Source organism: Phacochoerus africanus, chromosome X (assembly GCF_016906955.1).
Source record: "Phacochoerus africanus isolate WHEZ1 chromosome X, ROS_Pafr_v1, whole genome shotgun sequence".
In the NCBI taxonomy this organism is placed as follows: domain Eukaryota; kingdom Metazoa; phylum Chordata; class Mammalia; order Artiodactyla; family Suidae; genus Phacochoerus; species Phacochoerus africanus.
Window position 1 is genome coordinate 62,843,412 of NC_062560.1, and position 22,866 is coordinate 62,866,277.

The 22,866-nt window shown below is 38.7% G+C and overlaps 1 protein-coding gene across 6 annotated transcripts in view; it reads right to left on the reverse strand.

Moving 5' to 3' along the window:
- The window catches only part of PHKA1 (phosphorylase kinase regulatory subunit alpha 1), a 117,245-nt gene extending 101,439 nt beyond the window's left edge, over positions 1-15,806 (reverse strand). For all 6 annotated transcript variants that reach the window (XM_047764054.1, XM_047764053.1, XM_047764052.1 and 3 more), the window contains exons 1-4: positions 15,590-15,806; positions 14,419-14,577; positions 6,234-6,281; positions 4,288-4,456 (exon numbers count right to left, since the gene is read on the reverse strand). In XM_047764054.1, the coding sequence (XP_047620010.1) occupies positions 4,288-4,456; positions 6,234-6,281; positions 14,419-14,577; positions 15,590-15,667 (454 nt within the window). In that variant the 5' untranslated portion in view covers positions 15,668-15,806. The remainder of the gene's footprint in view (positions 1-4,287; positions 4,457-6,233; positions 6,282-14,418; positions 14,578-15,589) is intronic.
- Positions 15,807-22,866: the final 7,060 nt, after the last annotated feature.

Consider the following 22,866-nt stretch of genomic DNA (forward strand, 5'->3'; position numbering starts at 1 on the left):
TATGGGTTAGTACAGAATATTGAGTTTCCTGTGCTATATAGTAGGTTCTTGTTGGTTATCTATTTTATACATAGTAGTGTGTATCTGTTAATGCCAAACTCCTAATTTATCCCTTCCCCCTCCTCTGGTATTCTTATTACACATGAGTTGGTATCCTACATTTCTCTGGGGTTTTATTCATTTTTCTTTATTATTTTTCCCCTATTCTTCAGATTATATAACCTCAGTTCATCTACCTTCAAATATGCTGATTTTTCCTCCTGCCAGCTCAGATATATTGAGCCTCCCTAGTGAGCCTTTTATTTCAGTTGAAAAGTTACTATACTTTTCAACTTTCCATTTGGCTCATTTTTATCTCTTTATTGATATTCTCTATTTGATTAAATACTTTAATCATATACTCCTTTACTTCTCTAAGCATGATGTACTTAAGATTTCTAGATACTTTTACAGTAACTGCTTTGGAGTCTTTGTTTCCTAAGTTCAATATATGCTTCCTCTCAAAGACAGTTTCTGTTACCTGCTTTTTTTCTTACGTTGGCTCAGAATTTCTTGTTTCTTTGTGTGTCTCAAATTTTTGTTGAAAATTGGACATTATAGATAATATGTTGTATGAAATCTGTAAATTATTGATAACCTCCCCTATGGGACTTGTTTCTTGTTTACTTGTTTGTTTAGTGATTTGGACTATTTCAGTGAAATTTACTTTCCCCATAGCATGCAGCCTCTGAAGTTGGCCCTCAGGGATTGTTGCCTTGGGCAAGTGCACTGTCACAGGAAGATTTTAGTTTTAGCCACTGTCTCTTTCCATGATTCATTTGAGTGTCTGCCTCTGTTGGTATTACACCCAGATGTTAATCTCCACTAATTAACAGATGACTGCTCTATTATATAATACCTTGAGGCATAAATTGCTCCACAATCTGATTCAATTAAATTCAGGCCCCATTTCAGGTAGTTTTTTGGGTTTTTTTGTTTGTTTTTTGTTTTTTTGCTTTTTAGGGCTGCACCCATAGCATATAGAAATTCCCAGGCTAGGGGTAGAATTGGAGCTATAGCTGTCAGCCTACACCACCACCACAGCAACATGGGATCCGACAGCAACCTCTGCTATCTACCCCACAGCTCACAGCAATGCCAGATCCCTGGTGCACTGAGCGAGGCCAGGGATTGAACCTGCATCCTCATGGATACTAGTCAGATTTATTTCCACTGCGCCACAATGGGAACTCCCCATTTCAGGTAGTTTTTGATGACAGTCTTTGACATTCATTCTAACCCTAGGAGGGTTCTTTTTAGCTCTTTCCTTGGTTCTCTGTTAAAACTTCTAGATAGCCTATGGGTTAACTTGTTGCTTTTATTTAGCTATCAGCTTCCTCTTAATTTTTCTTTCTTTCTTCCTTTCTTTCTCTCTTTCTTTCTTTCTTTCTTTCTTTCTTTCTTTCTTTCTTTCTTTCTTTCTTTCTTTCTTTCTTTCTTTCTTTCTTTCTTTTCCTCTCTCTCTCTCTTTCATTTTTCTTTTTTGCTTTTTAGGGCCACACCCATGGCATATGGAAGTTCCAGGCCAGGGGTTGAATCAGAGCTGCAGCTGGCAGCTGAGCCCTACACTACTGCCACAGCAACACAAGATCTAAGCCACATCTGCAACATACACCATGGCTCACAGTAATGCCAGATCCTTATCCCACCAAGAGAGGCCAGGGATTGAGCCTTCATCCTCATGGATACTAGTTGGGTTAGTTACAACTGAGCCATGACAGGAACTCCCTCCTCTTAATTTCTTAGAACAAAAATCTTCATTGCTTTTGAGAGTGTCCTTAATCTTGAACATTCCTACACTCCATTCCAAACAAATTCAGTTCTCTTGGGAGGAGCTATGGAGCTTTCTGTTCTTATGGCCTGCCTCACCATCCATGCTACCAGAAAGGTGGGTCAGGCCTAGTATTCTTGGTCTGCTCTGCCTGGGGTTAAGCTTTCACTCCATGAGTGGGACTGAGGGGTAGGAGGGGAATTCCAGACCTCTTAGTTATTCTTGGCTAGACTAGAACTTCTGCAACACAGAGCTGGGAAGGACAGGAAATGCTGGTAACCTATCTTTGTCAGGGAGATATCATAGCTCTAGACTAGGAGCTGAAGAGAGAGGTTACCTTGTATTCTTGGCTGCATCCACCTCAAGCAGTGCTTCTGTCATGGTGAGCTTGGGACAGGGGAGGGAGTAGGTTGTAGCTCAAATGCCATACTCTCTCACCACTAATATTTATATTTCCTTGAATAAATGTTTCTCCATTTGCTGTGTGCCCTTAAGACGATTTCCAGAGACTTCAAATGGCCCATTTTCTAATATTAATTTTCACCACTTAAGGTTATTTTGCTGAGGAGAGGGTCCATGGAGCACTTCTGACACATATCCTATAAGTTGCAATCAGCTTTTGTCTAAGCCTCTCTTTTAACCAAAGTTGAGATTTTTAAGAATTCAAAAATATTCAGAAATTTATTAAGTTTTCCATGAAGATCTTTCATAGTCTACTTCTCAATTATTTCTTACAGCCATCCCTTTCATCCTCAAGGCAACTGCATCATTTCTTATCTAAAGTATTCTATGAAACCTAACTAGTCCTCTATCTTAATTTCCTCCCCCATCCAATCTATCCTCCCACTATGGGAGTGAATCATTTCAAACTTTCTTGATTATTTACCTTGAGTGGCTCTCTATTGACTACAGACTAAACTCTAAACTTAGTATGGTATACACAGGCCCTTAAGCAATTATCACCAGCTTTCTAGCTCCATCCTTTGCCATTTTTCCAGATCTATCTTACACTCTAACCATAGAAGATATGCAGTCTTACCTTGGTGGCCAGTACCATTCAAACTTATGTGCTATAGTCATGCTATTCCTTTCCCTTTCTAGGTATTTCAACTTATTCCTCAAAGGCCTGATAAAATAATATCTACCTTATTCCAAGTACCTATCAAAGTAGTTCACTGAGCTGAAAATGAAATATTAAGTCAGGAGTCAAACTTTTGGTGAATGAATGAGTATACCTCTTATAAGCCTCTCTAGTATATTTCCACTTCCCTTCTGGGCTCAAAATGAAAAACCACAAGGGATATTTAGACACTGCTTTATAGAAACACACTCCAGAGTTGGCATTAAAAGAATATTAGAAATGGAGTTATAGCTGCCATTATATTTAAATAAATAAAACCTAAGAAATACATTTATTTGGGGAGGAGCCTCCCCTCCAAAAGAAGGGAGTTTGTGGGTAGACATAATTTTAAGAAAAGGTTATTCAGCCTCTGGGATGTGTGTTGTTCTAGAGGGAATAAAAGGGAAGGATTTATTTACATAAGGAAAGGAGAAAAGTATTTTGGGGTAATTCTCATCCTGAATGGCCCTAGTACCAAGGAACTCTGTAACCAGATAGAAAGATATAGAAATTGAAATGTCAAAAATGTGGTATTGTGAGAAGTACATGTATTTACTCAGGAAGCTCTGGCAAAGGTCCCTTTTAAATTACAAACTGAATGTAATCAGACGTAGTCCTCTCCAATTTAGGATAAATAAAAGGGAATTATGTTGGTTCTTATAATTTCCTTTTCAAGTAAAACATCTAAAGCTATTTGAGAGTTCCTGGTGGCTTAGCAGTTAAGGATTGGATGTTGTCACTGCTGTGGCATAGCCAAAAACAAACAAACAAAAACACCTAAAGCTATTAACAAAACCATCTGAAAAAGATGTGTTATTCAATAATAAATTGAATTCTTATTCCTAAATTAATTCCCTTAATATAATTTAGAAGCCTATAGACGGACACCTTGTTTATAATATAGTCATAAAAGTAGTATAAAGTAGGTGATGTTAATACTAACTACAGGCTTGTCAGTGCATACTATGAGAACAAGCAATAAACCCTAGCCCTTTTTTCCTATCTTACAATATCTGAGGATTAATAAAATACTTGTCTAAGGAAAATCTACTCCAGATTTCCTGGTTCTCAATTAAACATATATATTAATTCAATTTATTCCTCAAAGGCTTGCTAAAATAGTATCTACCTTATTCCAAGCACTCAGATTTGTTTCTCAACGTGAAAGAATACTAACTACACCTTAGAGAGTCGTTTCTCTGCATAAAATTTGCAAAATATTATGTTTCCGATATGTATCTTTGAGCAATGTAACCAGTTATGTTGTTTTCTGGCTAACACCTCTGAGGGAGCCACATGTGCCAGGGCAAGTGCTCCACGGTGCAGCGGTTCCCAGTACTGCTGTCCTTATACTGACCTGAGGCAGTCATTTGTGCTAAGAAGAGCAGGTACACAGAGGTAGCATCCAACTGCAGGTGTCCCCACTGGTCATCACCCACCACAGTGGCACAGGTTTTGGTGTTGTACTTGGCATGGAGGCTATCCTTGGTACTCTGACTATACTTGAAGGATTCTACTTTATCCACCTGGAAAAAAAAAAAGGAAAAGAAAGCTATGCAGAAAAATCAACCCATACACTATACTTCAGTAGTACTCTAACGTACATCATTACATTTGGTCCGCAGGCAACTGTGAATACTTAAAATGCATTTTATCTTTTTCTCTACACTAATACAATTAGGAAAGTGTGCTATTGCTATTTTTCAATTTAAGCAATTTAATGAGAAAATAATACCAGTCAAAACCAGCTATTTCCTACTCATTACCTCTCATTCACTCTTCAGATGACTGTTTTGCCACTTTGTAGATAAAAAATGAAAATCAGAGAGGTTGAGTGAGACCAGCTTAGTAAGAGATAATTGACTTGTAAAAAAAATAGGTACAATTGTTCATGAAACAGATGTATAATTTTTAAGGGAACTTAGAATAAGAGGATATATTTTGAAGGAGTAATGAAAGAGCTGGGGAGAGACCCATGGGGTGACAAAGAAAAGATACGAAAGAAAGCTGAAACCAAGTCAGAAAGGAAACACTGTGCAAGGGAAAAACGAAAGACTTATTTCCTGAAACTTTAATTTGACTATGTATGTATCTGCTGGTAACTATCATACATTTAAATATGGTTCAAGAAATTAGTGACTTTAAACCTATTTGGTAAGGTAGAAAATGCAAATATCTAAAATACAAAAAAAAAGCAAAAAGCAACAAAGAAGGAAAAAAATGATGACTATGAGATAGCCCAGTAGAGAAATCATTGATAAAATGCAGAAGTTTGGAGTTGATTTCCTTTTACTTTAGACTTGTCGTGTGCCTTGGGATGGTCTCTTTATGGATCTGGGCCTTGATTACTCCTTCTAATAAAATGTAATCTTGGGCTCAAGAAAATCAGTTCAGAGTCAATGTGCATAACATGTGTAAAGGTCCCCCAGGATAAAAGTAAAATACTTTTTTAAAGTTAAACATTTTTGAATGGAAAAAATATCATAAATAAACTCAAAAGATAAACTAGAGATTGCTAAAAAATATTGGTAGTACATGTGACAAAGGATTAATATCCATCATGGAAAGGAACTACTCAAATAGGCAAGAGAGACAGCCCGAAAGAAAAAGAGGCAAAAGACCTAACAGGCAGTTAACAGAAGAAGAAAGGATGATCAACTTCATTCAAGATCATGAAAATCCGAATCAATGTTAGGAGATATAAGCCCTTGGCCCCTTATCTCCAACGCTAAAATCTAAAACACTTCCAAAAGTTTTTTTTCCCCTTAAGTTTTATACCAAAATTCATTTCCCCTAAGTTCTATACCTGATTCAGACAGGGGGCTATCTGCACATTTTATTTATACTGTCAAAATTCATGTTTTCCTATAGAGAGATGAATGTTTTTGATGATAGAGTGCTATTCTGGAGTTGCTGAAAGCACAACGAAATATATGATATAGGCACTGTACTGCCTTTTAAAATCTGAAAAATTCTGAATTATAAAATTTATCTGGTCTCAAGGGTTTCAGATGAGAACTTATAGACCTGTATTATCTTTTAGTCAATATACATAATTGCATGTACAGTAATGATGAAGTATATTAAAAAGTCATTTGTGGGGGGAAAAAAGACCGGAAAGTAATACTTCAGTGGTAAATGAGTGGTGAGAGCATGAGTGATATTTCACGTCCTCGATCCTACAAATTTTCTAAAATTAGTATTTGTGAAATTGAAAAAAATAAGCTATAACTGTTCTTTAAGGGGTAGGGCTACTATTACCATGTGCTTTTATTGGAGAGGGTGCTGTTAACAACGCCATACCTGTCTGATCATGCAGTGCAGCAGTCCCCTCATCAGCTTCACTACACTCTGCAGAAATAAATGGAAACAAGCTGTTATAAACATCCCTAGATGCAGGAACACTTACTCAGCAACAGCAGTTGGTACATGACCTTTTGAGAACAAGTAACCTTATCCTTGGTTCCTATTTACATGGCATTTACTTTATAGGTACACAGAAGAGCAGATTGCAGCTAAAAGTGGAACTAAAAGTTGCAGTTGGTGACTACAAGTTAAAAAAAAATCCAAGCTCCAACAGATTTATGTAAAAAACTCAGTCAATCATTCTATTAGAGGACATTTCACCTGGGGGGGAAAGGGGGCAAGTCAGCTCAAAAATCATAAAGCTATGAGGATATTTAAAATATATCCTATATCCTAGAAAAGCCATCACTTTTATTTTGCTAAACTAGCCAAGGCTTATCTTCAAGAGGCCACAGAAATATTTATCAGGACATTCTCCCTAAAGAATAAATGAACTTCAATTCAGAATAACTATAAAGGGGAACTATTAGTGCAACTCAACCCCCTTTCCCTAAAAAAAAAAAAAAAAAAAAGCCACAAACTTAAGTCTCAAGTCATCACTATTTCTCTTACTAGGGCCTAGCAATTTCTAATGTAGTTCATTTTCTAGTTATAACACTCCAAAATTCTGACTACCAACTATATACTATATTAGTTGGTATAATAAAATATAGTAATAATCATATTTAATTATAATCATATTTATTTATATTATTACTATACTATATTAGTTATACTATAATAGTATAATAATATACTAATAATATAGTAAGCCTATTTAACTATAGTATAGTTATAAATATACCTGTTATACTACGTGATGGTAGAAGGGCCCATCAACAGTGACATGGGTAGGCAATATGTTTTGGAAGAATATAGCACCAAACAGCTTCTCTATTTCTCTAAGTTTTCTGTTTCATAGCCCAGAAGAAATATAACCAGGTTACTTCAGGGAATGCTGGCTCAGAGGTGGCTTCAGGACATCTCTGAAAACTAATCTACTTGGAAGCTACATCATTCTGTTATTCCTTCAAAATATTCAAATGGTACTACAAGTAGTAGACACAACAAAGATAAGTATCTATTCAATTATGCTTCAATTATTTATGACATCTTTTACTGAGGGAAAAATAAAGTGTTCCCTTGGAAGAGTTCCCTTCCTTGAGTAATTTCTGTCTATAAATGGCCCCTTTCCCTTACAGATCAGGGGAAAAAATGAGAGAGACAGAACATGAAGAGGCAGTGCATGACCTTGTTACCTTTTAAATCATGAAGCATTTGTTATAATAAAGTACTAAAACTGACTAAAACCCCAACCCCTATAGGAAAACCTTTATTATAACTTTGACCCCCAATGAATGAAACTATCCTTTAATATACTGTTATAGACAACAGTAAATACAACCTCCTTATTTTGTGGGGCAACTTTATTCAATTGTAAATTCTGCTCTACGTGTGACCACATATGCACAGATTTCTATCCCATCCTTTTAACTCTCTTTACCATCCAGCCCTGCTACTACCATCTACATTTTCCTTACTTAAACAGAAAACCTGGGGAATCATGGATGCAGTGGAGGGGTTCTGCATGCCACCCACTTTTGTCCTCCTGGAATGGCCATCGTCAGCCATTTCTGTCCTCAAGTTCCAACTTCCAACTCAGGATAAAATAAATAGGAAGCACAGAAAGCTAAGAATGAGAGGAAGTATCTGTACTTTGTATTCCCCCAAACTGCCTACTTCCTAATTAAGGTGCACTAGTTGGCATTAATTAATTATACATGTTTATTCATACACCAGGGATTCTAACCACACCCCTCCTCTAACCTACCTTATTTTTTTTTTTTGAGGATATGGATCTATGTGTTTGTGAACTGACTATATAAGGATATATACTTACTTATATATAACCATACCAATGTAAGTATTAATCTGTTTCTCTCTCCAGCTATATATACAGTCAGATACATATGAGCATCTAAAATATGCAAAGCACTCTATCAGACTTTGTAAAATATAAAGAAAAGGGAGACAGGAGAGACATGTGTTTTTTTTAAACTAAGCTACAAATACAGTATTCTTAACAATTTCTGATTATCCTTTAAAACTCTACTCCTCTGTGAACACTTCTTTGTCTTGTTCAAGGGAAATTAGACTTTCCTGCCTGTGTGTTCCCACAGAACTCTGTACTTATCTCTTATGTATAGTATCTATTGTATCTGTCCTAATATATTGTAACTATTTACATATTTGTCTCCCCCATCAACTCCTTAAGAGGCAGAGACTGGATTAAGAAATAGACTTTTAAGTCAATGCACTAAGCAAACTGAATATATATATATATATTCCATATGTGCAAGTAACTCTCAAATGGCTTACCCCCCAAATTGTGTACTTTTGTGTACATGCATGTTTATAAAGGGGAAGGGTACAGATATGACAAAATGTTAACAATTAGTGAATTTAGATAAAGGGTACATGCAAATATGTTTATTTTACTATTCCTATAACTTTTCTATATAATTAAAACTTTCAAAAATAAAAAGTTGAGATTTAAATATAAACATTTTTCCTTTTTTTTTTCTTTTGGTCTTTTTGCCTTTTCTAGGGCTGCACCCCTGGCATATGTAGGTTCCCAGGCTAGGGGTCTAATCGGAGCTGTAGCTACCGGCCTACGCCAGAGCCACAGCAACACGGGATCCAAGCTGTGTCTGCAACCTACACCACAGCTCACGGCAACACTGGATCCTTAACCTACTCTGTGAGGCCAGGGATTGAACCTGCAACCTCATGGTTCCTGGTCGGATTAGTTAATCACTGAGCCACGACGGGAACTCCAACCCATTTTATTTTTTATATCTGTTACAGAGCCTGGCACATGACAATTACACAAAGTCTGCTAAATGAAAAACTGAACATGTTGAATGGCATAGACAATAAGTCATCTAGAAGTTCTAAGGAAGTAGTCCTGAGAAAGAAGTTATCACTGAAAAATTGAGAGGAGGATGAGGAGAGGAACCACAGAAAAAGTGACTGGGGCCAGGCTTCACAGGTGGAAGAAATAGCTCACAAAACGATTTGTAGATGGGAATGTCCATGGCTTTCTCGGAGGAGGGAGGAAAAATTCAAAAAGGTTGAATGTGAGGTCGTAAGACCCAGGTAGTAGTCATAGCACCACCAAATTCCAACTTCATCTCCTTGTGTCAATCCCTTCACCTGTAGGTTAGGCAAAATAATATCTAATTTACAAGGTGTTATGAAAATAAAATGCTAGTAGTTAATGGGGAAGTATGTAGTACCATGAAAAGTCTTTACATAAATGTCAGGTATTTTTATCGAGGGACTGTTAGAGAAGTAATGAAGACACCAACCTGGTTGGAACTGGGGGTATAATGCAGGGTACCAGCATGATATAATATTGAAAACACAGCCTAGGACCAAACCCTAAAGAGTCTTGTCTATCAATCGAAAACATTTGCATTTTACTTGTAGGGAAATGAGAGATACAGAAAGATTGTTGAGAATTAAAATACATCCTTTAAGTGCTGTTTTCACAACAGTGTTAAGAGATCAGGGTTTAGACTAGGATTGAGGCAGAAGGGAATAGAAAGGAGGGGATGGATTCAGGAAAAATGATGGAATTAATACACTTTGGTCTGCATGTATCAAAGGGCAAAAGGGACAAGTCAAAAATTACCCTAAGGGCAGTACTTTTCCAACACTGTTTTATAGAACACTAGTCCAGGAAATTCCGGAAAAGCTGTAAAGTCCACCCTACATCTTAAACTCAAAGTGGACATCAGTATATCAAAGACTCTGAGAAATTACAGAGTAAAGAAATCTGCTGTTTCACATAGCTTCAAACTTAGTTATTTAGTGTCCCATTTCCCACTACGGGAAATGTTCTAAGTAATGTCACCCAGGTTACTGGTAGAATAAGGACACTGATAAGAAAAAAAGGGATGTTTGGTGAGTTACTGTTGTTTAGTAGTCCATTTTGTTTGTTTTTAGTAGGGAAGGTGGGGTTGCAGACCTGTTGATTTTTTTTCATGGAGACAAAAACATTTATTAAATTTAAACATTAAGCATAAAGTCTAGTGAGCATGACCCTTTAACTTTTTTTCATTTTTCAAGTTTTATTGAAGTATAGTTGATTTACAGCAGACCTGTTGATTTTGAGAAGCCATAAGATATTCAGGTGCAGCTGATCAGAAGACAAGTGAAAATCTGGGTTTGAAACTGAGGTGAGGTCAGAGTTAAAGATGAAGCTTTGACAAGAATATAAAATGGGAAAAAGAAAGTCTATTCAGCAAGCATTGCTGGGAAACCTGGACAGCTGCATGCAAAGCAATGAAACTAGAACACACCCTCACACCATGCACCAAAATACACTCAAAACGGCTGAAAGACTTAAATATACGACAGGACACCATCAAACTCCTAGAAGAAAACATAGGCAAAACACTCTCTGACATCAACATCAGGAATATTTTCTCAGGTCAGTCTCCCAAAGCAATCGAAATTAGAGCAAAAATAAACCCATGGGACCTCATCAAACTGAAAAGCTTTTGCACAGCAAAGGAAACCCAAAAGAAAACAAAAAGACAACTTACAGAATGGGAGAAAACAGTTTCAAATGATGCAACCGACAAGGGCTTAATCTCTAGAATATACAAACAACTTATACAACCCAACAGCAAAAAAACCAATCAATCAATGGAAAAATGGGCAAAAGACCTGAATAGACATTTCTCCAAAGAAGATATACAGATGGCCAGCAAACACATGAAAAAATGCTCAACATCGCTGATTATAAGAGCAATGCAAATCAAAACTACCATGAGATATCACCTCACACCAGTCAGAATGGCCATCATTAATAAATCCACAAATAACAAGTGCTGGAGGGGCTGTGGAGAAAAGGGAACCCTCCTGCACTGTTGGTGGGAATGTCAACTGGTCCAGCCACTATGGAGAACAGTTTGGAGATACCTTAGAAATCTATACATAGAACTTCCATATGACCCCGCAATCCCACTCTTGGGCATCTATCCGGACAAAACTCTCCTTAAAAGAGACACGTGCACCCACGTGTTCATTGCAGCACTATTCACAATAGCCAGGACATGGAAACAACCCAAATGCCCATCGACAGATGATTGGATTCGGAAGAGGTGGTATATATACACAATGGAATACTACACAGCCATAAAAAAGAATGACATCATGCCATTTGCAGCAACATGGATGGAACTAGAGACTCTCATACTGAGTGAAATGAGCCAGAAAGACAAAGACAAATACCATATGATATCACTTATAACTGGAATCTAATATCCAGCACAAATGAACATCTCCTCAGAAAAGAAAATCATGGACTTGGAGAAGAGACTTGTGGCTGCCTGATGGGAGGGGGAGGGAGTGGGAGGGATCGGGAGCTTGGGCTTATCAGACACAACTTAGAATAGATTTACAAGGAGATCCTGCTGAATAGCATTGAGAACTTTGTCTAGATACTCATGTTGCAACAGAAGAAAGGCTGGGGGAAAAATGTAATTGTAATGTATACATGTAAGGATAACCTGACCCCCTTGCTGTACAGTGGGAAAAAAAAAAAAAAAGATGAAGCTTTGAAAGCCAGTCATTCTCATAAAGGTAACAAATAAAGCCATGAGAAAAGATTAGAGACTAAAAAAAGAGAACAAAACTGAGGAAGAAGTAGAACTAGTGGCAGCCAAAGAGCCATCTCTATTTGTGTGCTCATTTATTCTTATGGGTGTGAGTCTATATCTGTGTGACTAAGAGAAAGGGCATGTGTAAAAACATCTATGTGCATACTTCTATTCTCAACCTAGGGTAGAAGAGTCACCTAAACCCTTGTCCCCTTTTCATCCAGAATTTGCTTTAATTCTCTGACATCATTTCTCAGAGAGAAACCTAGGTGAAAGTTGGAAGGAAGGGTAGAAATGATTAACAATCAATGGTTTGGGAAAATCAACACAGTAACGGAAAGTTGACAGTAGGTGGGAATTTAATCTATGGATTTATTGTATTTGATTTCACCTCTGCTCATTTTTAGCCACTGATCAGTGATTATCCCTGGCTGCACTTTAGAATTACCTGGGTAGTTTTTTGTTTTTATTTTTTTATATTGATGCCCCAGGGCTCCACCTTCAGAGATTTATTTACATTGTTCTAGGGTGAGGTCCAGTTAAAGGTATTTCTTAAAAGCTTTTCAAGTCATTCCAATGCACAGCCAGAATTTAGCACCATTCAAGTAGAGTGGGGATAAATCCAGTTCATGACCTGTTTTTGTAAATAGAACTTATTGGAACATAGCCATGTTCATTCATTTATGTATTGTCTCTGGCTGCTTATGTGTAACAATGGAAAAACTGAGTAGTTGGGCAGAAGCCACACATAACACACAACGCCAAAAATATTTACTATCTGGCCATTACAGAGATGGTTTTCTGATCCATAGTCTGAATTAACTGAGTCAGCTTTGAGAAAAAAAAATAATGAGACCTAATAATACAATCTGTTTTAATTCATAATGAAAGTTCATAGAAATTTTAGAATTCCCAGAGAAAGTTTGTTTTTTGAAGATGTTTCCTCTTGCCATAATGTTTTTGAGAAATTCCAAGGTTATAATTGAGGTGGTATGGAAAATATATTTTTTGTGTTGCATGAAAAATCATTTGATAAAACATTAAAATTTTAGAATGAATAATTTTTTGTTCATTTCCCCCCCTTCCTCTGTTAAATTCTTTCTTCCTGGACCACATAAGGAAAAATGTCGTCTCTGCAGAATGATTGATCAATAAGGAGTTTTCATAAACTAACTCTTAATAGTTTTGAAAAAGACATTGGTTGAATTGTACTGGGTATAAAATCTTGGGTATTGTTCCACTAATATTAATTTCTAGCAAAACAAAACATACAAAATACTGAGGTCAAAATAGCAAAACATTAAAGTAGGATTAGGATTTTGGATTGATTTTTTTCAGTAGGATTACAGATTGATTTTTTTAACACTCTTCTGTATTTTCCAAATTCTTACAATGGTTATGTATGTTTTCTATAAATCAAAAAATATTGATCTGTACTTTCTGGGATAGAGCAAATACTCCAATAATTATTTCTGGTGGACCTAAGTACCTCTCAATAATGGCTTGAGGGAATAACAAATACCTACTTTTGCAGAGGACAATAGTGAAAATTCCCTATTGCCTAGGACTTTAGCCCTATAATATGCTGTTGTCCTTAAAAACAAGTAAATCTCAATATTCTGATTTATAGATGAAGAATGGAGCTCAGATTGTCTAAGTTGACGGAGACCATGTGAGAAAATGACTGGTGTGGAGAGAATCTTTCCCACTAGTGGAAAAGAATTCACATATACCTTAAAACTGACAGCAGAGTATCTCAACATTACGAGTCCCATGTAGCCCAGAATGTTATTTTCTTGGTCATTCAAGCAGATGTAGCACCTGTGTCTAAACAGTTCTATAGAGGATGCTTCTTTACGGGGGGGGGGGGGGGAGGGCCTTAAAAGTTGGCTTAAAGGCATCTGCTGACTCTAGCCTTATTTTGTTCCAGAAGGATGGGGTGAAGTGGGCATGAGTGGGGTGGTGGTGGGGTGGACTTACAACAGACTCTGAAACAGTGACCACAGGTGTAAACGTCAACAAATAAAGTATTTATGTCTAGTTGGGAAAGTCAGCTAATTTGTATCAGTTACGCTCATATAAATACCACCTATCATTTTCAGAAACAAAGTAAAATGGTAGATACCTGCCTCCAGACATTCTTCGCAATAAGAATAAATATGCTGGAGACTGCAAAATACATTACTTGGAAAGAGGATTACAGACTTTTAGCAAAGACCTGAGGATAGGATTTTCTACTGTAAGAGAACAGACTGTGCCCTCTCCCCCTGAATCAGCAAGTTTCAAGTTTCCACTGCAAAAAAAATTTCAGTACAATACGGGAAAGCTCTTTGGAATGTAATTTCAGCAAGGTGAAGAAAGAGGGAAAAAGGCAAAGGACACTTCTCTTAGCTTCTGTGGACTACATTTCCTTCCATTCCTGCCCCTCCTCCCTCCAGCTCCAGATCTCTTTGTATTTTTATCCTGAGTACCTGCTCCAGTTCATAGGCCTTTGCTTTATCCTCATCCCGGTCTGCATTCTTTCTATAGGCCAGGCCCAGACCCCATACAGCCAAGATGCTGTACACGTTATCCCGGACCCAGGCATCTTTCTGATCAAAGCTGGCTGGAAGCAAACCAGTCACTGGATTCTGTAAAGACAAGAAAAAGGGACAGGCAGGTAACCATAGGGTGTTAATAATGAGGAAGGAGAATCTTTCAAATGGGTACTCAGGGACTTTGATTTTTCCTCCAGTTCCTCATTCCTAAGTTTTATAATCTTCTCTTCTTCTAAGTGCAAGCAAATATCTCAAAAAAGAGGAAAGAGCTGGCTGAAGACTTAAATTTGAAATGTGGGTATTCTTAAAAGAAAGGCAGTGTTTTAACTTTTCAGTTAGAAAGAATGAACTACCAACAAAAAATCACCATTAAAAGAGTAGAAAAATTATGATTAACAATATACACATGGGGAGTTCCCGTCGTGGCTCAACGAAACCGACTAGACTAGTATCCAAGAGGAAGTGAGTTCCATCCCTGGTCTTGCTCAGTGGGTTAAAGATTTGGCATTGGGTGAGGTGTAGGTCGCAGCTTTGCCTCGGATCCTGCTTTGCTGTGGCTGTGATGTAGGCCAGTGGCTACAGTTCCAATTCAACCCCTAGCCTGGGAACTTCCATATGCTGCAGGTATGGCCCTAAAAAAGACAAAAACAAACAAAACAATATACACAGTGTACTTCAGATCTTCACCAACAGTCTAGTTTTAAGATGGCTAAGATTTCCCCTACCTCTTTTCTTCAGCGGGAGGGGAAGGAGGCAGAGCTCAAGCATGGGTCGGGGGTGGGGGGCAGTGCCAAAAAACAATCTACCCGGCATCTTTCAACTCTGGCCCCTGGAACCCAGCTGTGGTTTGGGGCACGGGGGAAACAGGGGAGTGCTCAGAAGCCATGACTCAGAACTCACAGCTAACTCTGGTTCTGTTCCTGGCCCAACACCTAGCTTTTCTTCAGGGTCCTTTACAGCCTCCCCAGCTAGGGGGAGGGAGAACCTGCAAAACACACACATACACAGCCGCCCCCCCCCAACACACACGGGTTCACCTAGGGTCTCCGTCCAGGCTGTCACACTCCACACCCTCCGAGTTCACAGGTGACACCCCTTCAGTTACCTGATGGCACAGGATGGTCTGATGCACTAGCCTAGCATAGCCATCTAGCCGGACCCCGGAGTTACTCCTGCTCCTCATCGCGCTCGGTTTCCAATCCTCTCAGAAACAGAGTGCCAGAGGAGCCTACGGTCTATCCAAGAAAAGAGACCTCAACGCAGCTCCACCCTCGCTGTGGTAAGCTCAAGTGCCAGGCCCTATCGCTGTTCAGGCCTGGGGCGGGCTGTCCCGGCCACGAAGGCCTCCGCAGCCACTACCCGCCGGCGGGCGCCCGAGCCTCTTGCAGTCCAGGGCGCCTCCGAAGTGCCTCCGGGGCCGCTCGCCGCCTTCCTCAAGTTCGTCTGGCCTCTGTGGGTGCCTTCTGCATCCTCTGCTCCACTCCTGGAGACCCGAGTGACCCGCGGCAGTCTTCCGTGCGGCCGGCGGCAGCAGCAGGTCACCGGCCGCGACTCCGCCTCCACCTTGCGCGAAAGACAACCGGGAGGCGGGGCGGATGCGGTGGATCCCTGCAGCTGCGCGCGACGCCTGGGGACTTTCTCCGCCCCCAGGCTCTCGCCCCGCCCCTGGTGCCCCCACTGGCCCCGAGGCCGAGAATGTGTCACCGTATGCAATGTGCTATCAAGGGTTTATTTTCGAAACACCTCAAATGACTATTTCTGTTGTCCACACTTGCTGTACACACAGGATTTGGGGCAACCTGTTTCTTCTGCCGGACTAGTTTTAGGAACCTATTGTAACTTCAAACCTAAAAGGAAAGAACGACCTTTTGCCTTCGGTGTCTAAAGAATTGGAATTTCCGGGTCTTTATTGTATTTTATACTTTTGACTCAAAGCTCAGATTAAACTCTTAACTCTGACCCAAAACAAAGTAGAAACAACTGCCTAAATTACTTTATTCCTTAGAAAGTGGCGAATCAGCGCGCTTGGGAAGGAGAGGGCAGTGGTGTGCTTTGAGAAAATGAGTGACCCAGGCGGGAACTGGGCTGGGAAGGAGCGGTGCTCAAGATTGCCTTGGCCGGAGAGGAACTGGAGGAGATTCTATAGCGGCTTTGGAAGGCTCCCGCGTGCGCACGTAGGTCACAAGGCTGAGGCTGCAAAGACTCAGCTGAAAATAAAGACAGAGAAGATAGAAAATAAACCTGTAGGTAACGCTGATCACTAGCCCAGGAATAGTCGGTCCACACCCTTCCCGGTGTCCGGCCCCAGGGTCTTTGCTCCGTCTGTTTACTGGCCCAAACCCCACATCTTGATCTCGGATTATTCAAATACTGCATGTCTTTCAAGGCAAGGCTTAAGTGCCTCCTGTTCTCGGAATCGCAAGGTAAGAGACTTAGACCGATTGACCTTTCAGGTCCAACTTAAGAATCTGCGGTTCTAAGCCTTCTTTAGCCAACTCACCAAGGCCACAGTGATTTTGCATTTTCGTTTATCTTTTTGTTTCTCTAAATTTAGTCTTTCCTCCGTTCCAACCCCCACCATCACCCCGACCCAAATGAGCGTGAAGCCTGGCACATTAGAAGTTGACTAGTAAATATTTGGTTCTGGTGATGAAGGAGGGAATGCTCGAGAACTCAGATCTGGAAAGTTCAACGGCCAAGTCGGTGATATAGTTAGATATGGTGATACATTTAAAATTCTCAAGCAAATAATTTCCGTTGCATACACTGGCTAAGCAAATGCCATGACTGGCAAATAACAAGCTACTTTAAGGCCCAGGTGCACAAAGGGAGAAAAAGTCTTCCCAGGGAAAGCTACTTCATTTTGGAGGAAAGAGTGCTTGACTGCCCCTGTTCTTTCTAGTCCTTAACTCCCTGAAATCTCCTCCTTGGCCTGTTGCCTCAAAAGACCTTTCTCTAGCTGTGTACCCTTGAAGCTACTGCCCTCTCTTTTACTTCACCTCACCATCATTTAAAAATGTTTTTAAGGGAGTTCCTGTTGTGGCTCAGTGGAAACAAATCTGAGTAGTATCCATGAGGATGAGGGTTTGATCCCTGGCCTTGCTCAGTGGGTTAAGGATCCAGCGTTGCCGTGAGCTGTGGTGTAGGTCACTGACACAGCTTGGATCTGGTGTGGCTGTGGCTGCATTGTAGGCCAGCAGCTGCAACTCCGATTCGACCCCTAGCCTGGGAATTTCCATATGCTGCAGGTGCAGCCCTAAAAAGCAAAAAACGTTTTAAAACTATTAAAGTAATATATGGTCAGTTAAGAAAATTAGGAAGGTACAGAAAAGTAAAGCAAATCACCCATAATCACTACAAACAACCACCTGTTAATATTTTAATTTTTCTAGTATTTTTATTCCTTCCGCATTGACCTTCCCCACTCCCCACCCCAGTTATCCTAGATTAGGAATGCCAAAGGTAGCTGTTGCTGGATGGCATTACATTGGTGCTTTCAACCTCAATCCAGGCTGGGCCTTTCTGTCCTGCAGTCTTAGAAACTTGATCTCCTCAGTGTCCTTGAACTTGTTGACTCAGGAGGCTGACTCATGCTGATTACCTCATGAGACACTGATGTGGGAAAACCAGGATGCTGGTTATTAAGGAGAAATAGGACAGTGACAGTTTATATTAGCCTGGCCACTACATTCCCTCCCTTTACTAATGTATAAGCCTCACACCCTACCAAGTACTATTTTGTTTTACGTAATTACTCTACCAAGTAAATACTATTATTAACCCCTTCTTAGAGATGGAGAAACTAAGGCACATGAAAATTAGGTAACGAGCCTGCTCTGTCTTTGTTGGCTTCACTGACTCTCCATTTTCTACATTTCCATAGTTTGCAGATGCATTCTTCCTTTAGATACGTCAAAATTATCCAACCAAAAGATAGTCAAGTCTCGCCTGTCTGGAAGCCATTGGATTCACTGCACATTAATTTTATAGTTTAATTCTCAAATAAAATTTTATTTCCAGGTTCATGGGAATATTTTATATTTGCTCCCTTATATTACCTGGAAGTTTTAATCATACTAATTTTCAAAACTCCAAAATTTTTTAAAATGATTTTTATTTTTTTCACCATTGTTGGTTTACAGTGTTCTGTCAATTTTCTACTGTATAGCAAAGTGACCCAGTCACACATACATATATACATTCTTTTTCTCACATTATCCTCTACCAGGCTCCATCACAAGTGATTAGATATAGTTCCCTGTGCTATACAGCAGGATCTCATTGCTTATCCATTCCAAATGCAATAGTTTGCATCTATTAACCCCAGATTCCCAGTCCATCCCACTTCCTCCCCCTCTCCCTTGGCAACCACAAGTCTGTTCTCCAAGTCCATGCAAAACTCCAAAATTTTTTAAACTTTATATTTTATAGATGTTTTCCATGGTTTTCCAATTTATGTTAATGTCTGCATTAATCTTCCCTCTAGTAGATGTTCTGGTTAACTGAGCTATTCTCTTATTATTAATACATCTTTTATTTTTTATTTTATAATTTTCAAAAGGTTATGGCCATGCCAGCAGCATATGGAAGTTCCCAGGGCCAGGGATTGAATCAGCTACAGCTGCAACCTATACCACAGCCGTGGCAATGCTGGATCCTTTAACCCACTGCTAGGCTAGGGATGGAACCTGAGTTGCAATCTGAGCTGCTGCGGTTGGATTCTTAACCCACTGCACCACAGTGAGAATTTTATTTCTTTAAAAAATAATGCACACACTATCTCCTTTCCATTGTTTCCCATTTGCTCTCTTTAAATTTTTATCAAAATTATGGTAAGTAATATACAAACACATTCTTCGTGAAAAAAGTTTAAATATTTCAAATAAGGTTAAATTTCCCTATGTCTAATTACTCATAATCACAGTTTCCTTTATCTCCCTTCTCACAGGTAACCACTGTTATAGGATTGGTTTGAATCCTTCTAGATTTTTTCCCCATAGATTTACATGTATGTATAATAATGCATATAAAATATTTTTCTGTACTTTTAATATAAACAATATTATACTGTACCTACTGTTATGCAGTGTGCCTTATTCATCCAAAATTATGTCATAAAGATCTAGTCATGTTATTACCCAGAGATCTACTTTATATACCATGGTTTATATAGGCCTTTTTCTATTGATGAACGTTTAATTTGTTTCCAGGTTAGTACTTCAGTGAACACACATATATGTCTTCTTGTGTAAGTATACATGTGTTTTAGAAATAGGCATTTAAAATTTTGATGTAACCAAAAAGCCATTTAATTACCTGCACCACCAGTAGTATATGAAAAGTCTCCATTTCTCTCATCTTCACCAATACATGAGATTATTAAACTTTAATTTTGGGCAATATGATAGGTGAAAAATGTTCTCTTACTTTAAATCTTATTTATCTGAATAATAATGTCATTGAGCATATTTTTATGTTTATTTAATTTGTTATATTTATTTTATTTCTTCGGAGTAGTAACTGTTTATATACTTAGTCATTTCTCTATTGGGTTATTTTTCTTAATTTATAGTAATTTTTAAAAATTACATATTCTGTATTTTAACTTAAAAAAGAAATCCAGAGGCAATAATGCCCATGTTTTCCCATAAGTAGCTTTCTTTTTCTTTCTTCCTTTCTTTTTTCCTTCCTTCCTTCCTTCCTTCCTTCCTTCCTTCCTCCCTCCCTCCCTCCCTCCCTCCCCCCCTTTTTTCTTTCTTCCTTTTTTTCTCTTTCTTTCTTTCTTTCTTTCTTTCTTTCTTTCTTTCTTTCTTTCTTTCTTTCTTTCTTTCTTTTTTTCTTTCTCTTTCTTTCTTTCTTTCCAGCCACACCTAGGGCATGTGGAAGTTCCCTGGCTAGGCGTCAAATTGGAGCTGTAGCTGAGGCCTAACCCACAGCTACCTAACACTGTATTCAAGCCACATCTGTGACCTACGCCACTGGATTCTTAATACACTGAACCAGGCCAGGGATTGAACTCACATCCTTATGGAGATTACATCAGATCCTTAACCTGCTGAGCCACAGTGGGAACTCCATTTAAGTGGTTTTTCTATTAACATCATTTATGGTGTCTTTTTAAAAAAATATAGCTTTTATTTTTAATGAGGTCAAATTTATGAAACTTTTCCTTTCTGTTTTATCTTAGAAGGCCTATATAGTAAGTTGAATTGTAGGCCAACAAAAAATATGTTTATCTGGAACTTGTGAATAAGACCTTAATGGAAAAGGGGCCTTTGTGATTAAAGATCTGGAGATGAGATTAGGCTGGATTTTCCTACTGATCCCTAAATCCAATGACACATGCCCTTATAACAAAAGAAGACACATAGGGAGGAGAAGCCGTTGCGAAGACAGAGGCAGAGCTGGAAGCGATATATTTACAGGCCAAGGAATGCCACAGAGAGAAGCATGGACTAGATTCTCTCTCAAAGCCTCCAGAAGGAACCAACCCTGCTATCACCTTGATAGTGGACTTCTGGCTTCCAGACTGTGAGACAGTAAATTTTTGTTGTTATAAACCACCTAGTTTATAGTAATTTGTTATGGGAGCCCTAAGAAACTGATAAAGCTTTCCTGCCCTCAAGATCATCAACACATTATTGTTTTTGGGGGTAATATTTTATTGTTTTGCTTTCTGTCCATAACTCTCTTAATTCCTGTATAATTTATTTCTATAAATGGGTTTAGATAGAAATTTAAGTTTTCATAAGCGTTCGTGCCACTTGCACTAACACCACTTAATGAGTATTCCTTTCATGTTGATTTGAAATGCTACTTCAATTGTACTCATGGGTCTGTTTCTGGATCACTAGTGTGTTCCATCAATCTATCTTTCCATTTCTTCATCAATGTTGGCACTGGCCCTTGGCCATTCTTTTTTCTTTTTTTTCATTTTATGGCCACACCTGTGGCATATGGAAGTTCCTGGGCTAGGGGTTGAAATGGAGCTACAGCTGAGGCCTATGCCACAGCCACAGAAACACTGGATCCAAGTCACATCTGTAACCTACTCTGCAGTTTGGGGCAACTTGGGATCCTTAACCCACTGAGTGAGGCTAGGGATTGAACCTGCATCCTCATGGACACTGTGTCAGGTTCTTAAACTGCTGAGCCACAGCAGGAACTCCTGCGTTGGCTCTTCTTGAGCTTTAATCTTCCATAAGAACTTTAGAATTATCTGATCAGGTTCTAGGAAAATCCTGATTTTTATGATGGTTGCACTCAAATTATAGATTCAATTGGGGAGAATGGACATACTGAGAATATTTAGCTTTCCTGTCTACGAACTGTATATTTTTATTTTTAATTTATTTTTAAAGATTTTATTGAAGTATAGTTGATTTACAATGTTTTGTTAATTTCTGCTGTACTGCACAGTTATACATATATTCTTTTTCATATTCTTTTCCATTATGGTTTTATCACAGGATATTGAATATAGTTCCCTGTGCTATACAGTTGTTAACATATGATATTTTGCCTCTGGTAACCCCAAATTCCCAGTCCTTCCATCTCCTACCCACCCCAGCAACCACAGGTTCTGTTCTCTATATCTGTGATTCTGTTTTTGTTTCATAGATATGTTTTTATTTATTTATTTTTTCCGCTGTAGAGCATGGGGACCAAGTTACACATATATGTATATATTTTTTTCCTCCCATTGTTGTGTTGCAATGTAAGTATCTAGACATAGCTCTAATGCTACACAGCAGGATCTCATTGCAAATCCATTCCAAGAGCAAGAGTTTGCATCTGATAACCCCAAGCTCCCAATCCCTCCCACTCCCTCTCTCTCCCCCCAGGCAGCCACAAGTCTATTCTCCAAGTCCATGATTTTCTTTTCTGTGGAAATTTTCATTTGTGAAGTATATTATACTTCATAAATATGTTGATTTGTGTTGTATTTTAGATTCCACATATAAATGATATGATATAGTATTTGTCTTTGTCTGACTTACTTCACTTAGTATGATAATCTCTAGGTCCATCCATGTTTCTGCAAATGGGAATTATACTAGTCAGGTTCGTTACCACTGAGCCACAATGGGAACTCTGTTACCTATCTATTTTATATACAGTAGTGTATATAGGTCAATCCCTATCCCCTAGCTTATCCCTCCCACCCCGCATTTCCCCTTTGGTAACCATGAATTTGGTTTCAAAATCTTTGCATCTCTTTCTGTTTTATAAGTTTTTGTGTGATTTTTTATTAGATTCCACATATTAGTGATCTCATGTGATATTTGTCTTTATCTGTCTTGCTTCACTCAGTATGATACTTTCTAGGTCCATCCATGTTGCTGCAAATGGCATTATTTCATTCTTTTTTATGGATGAGTA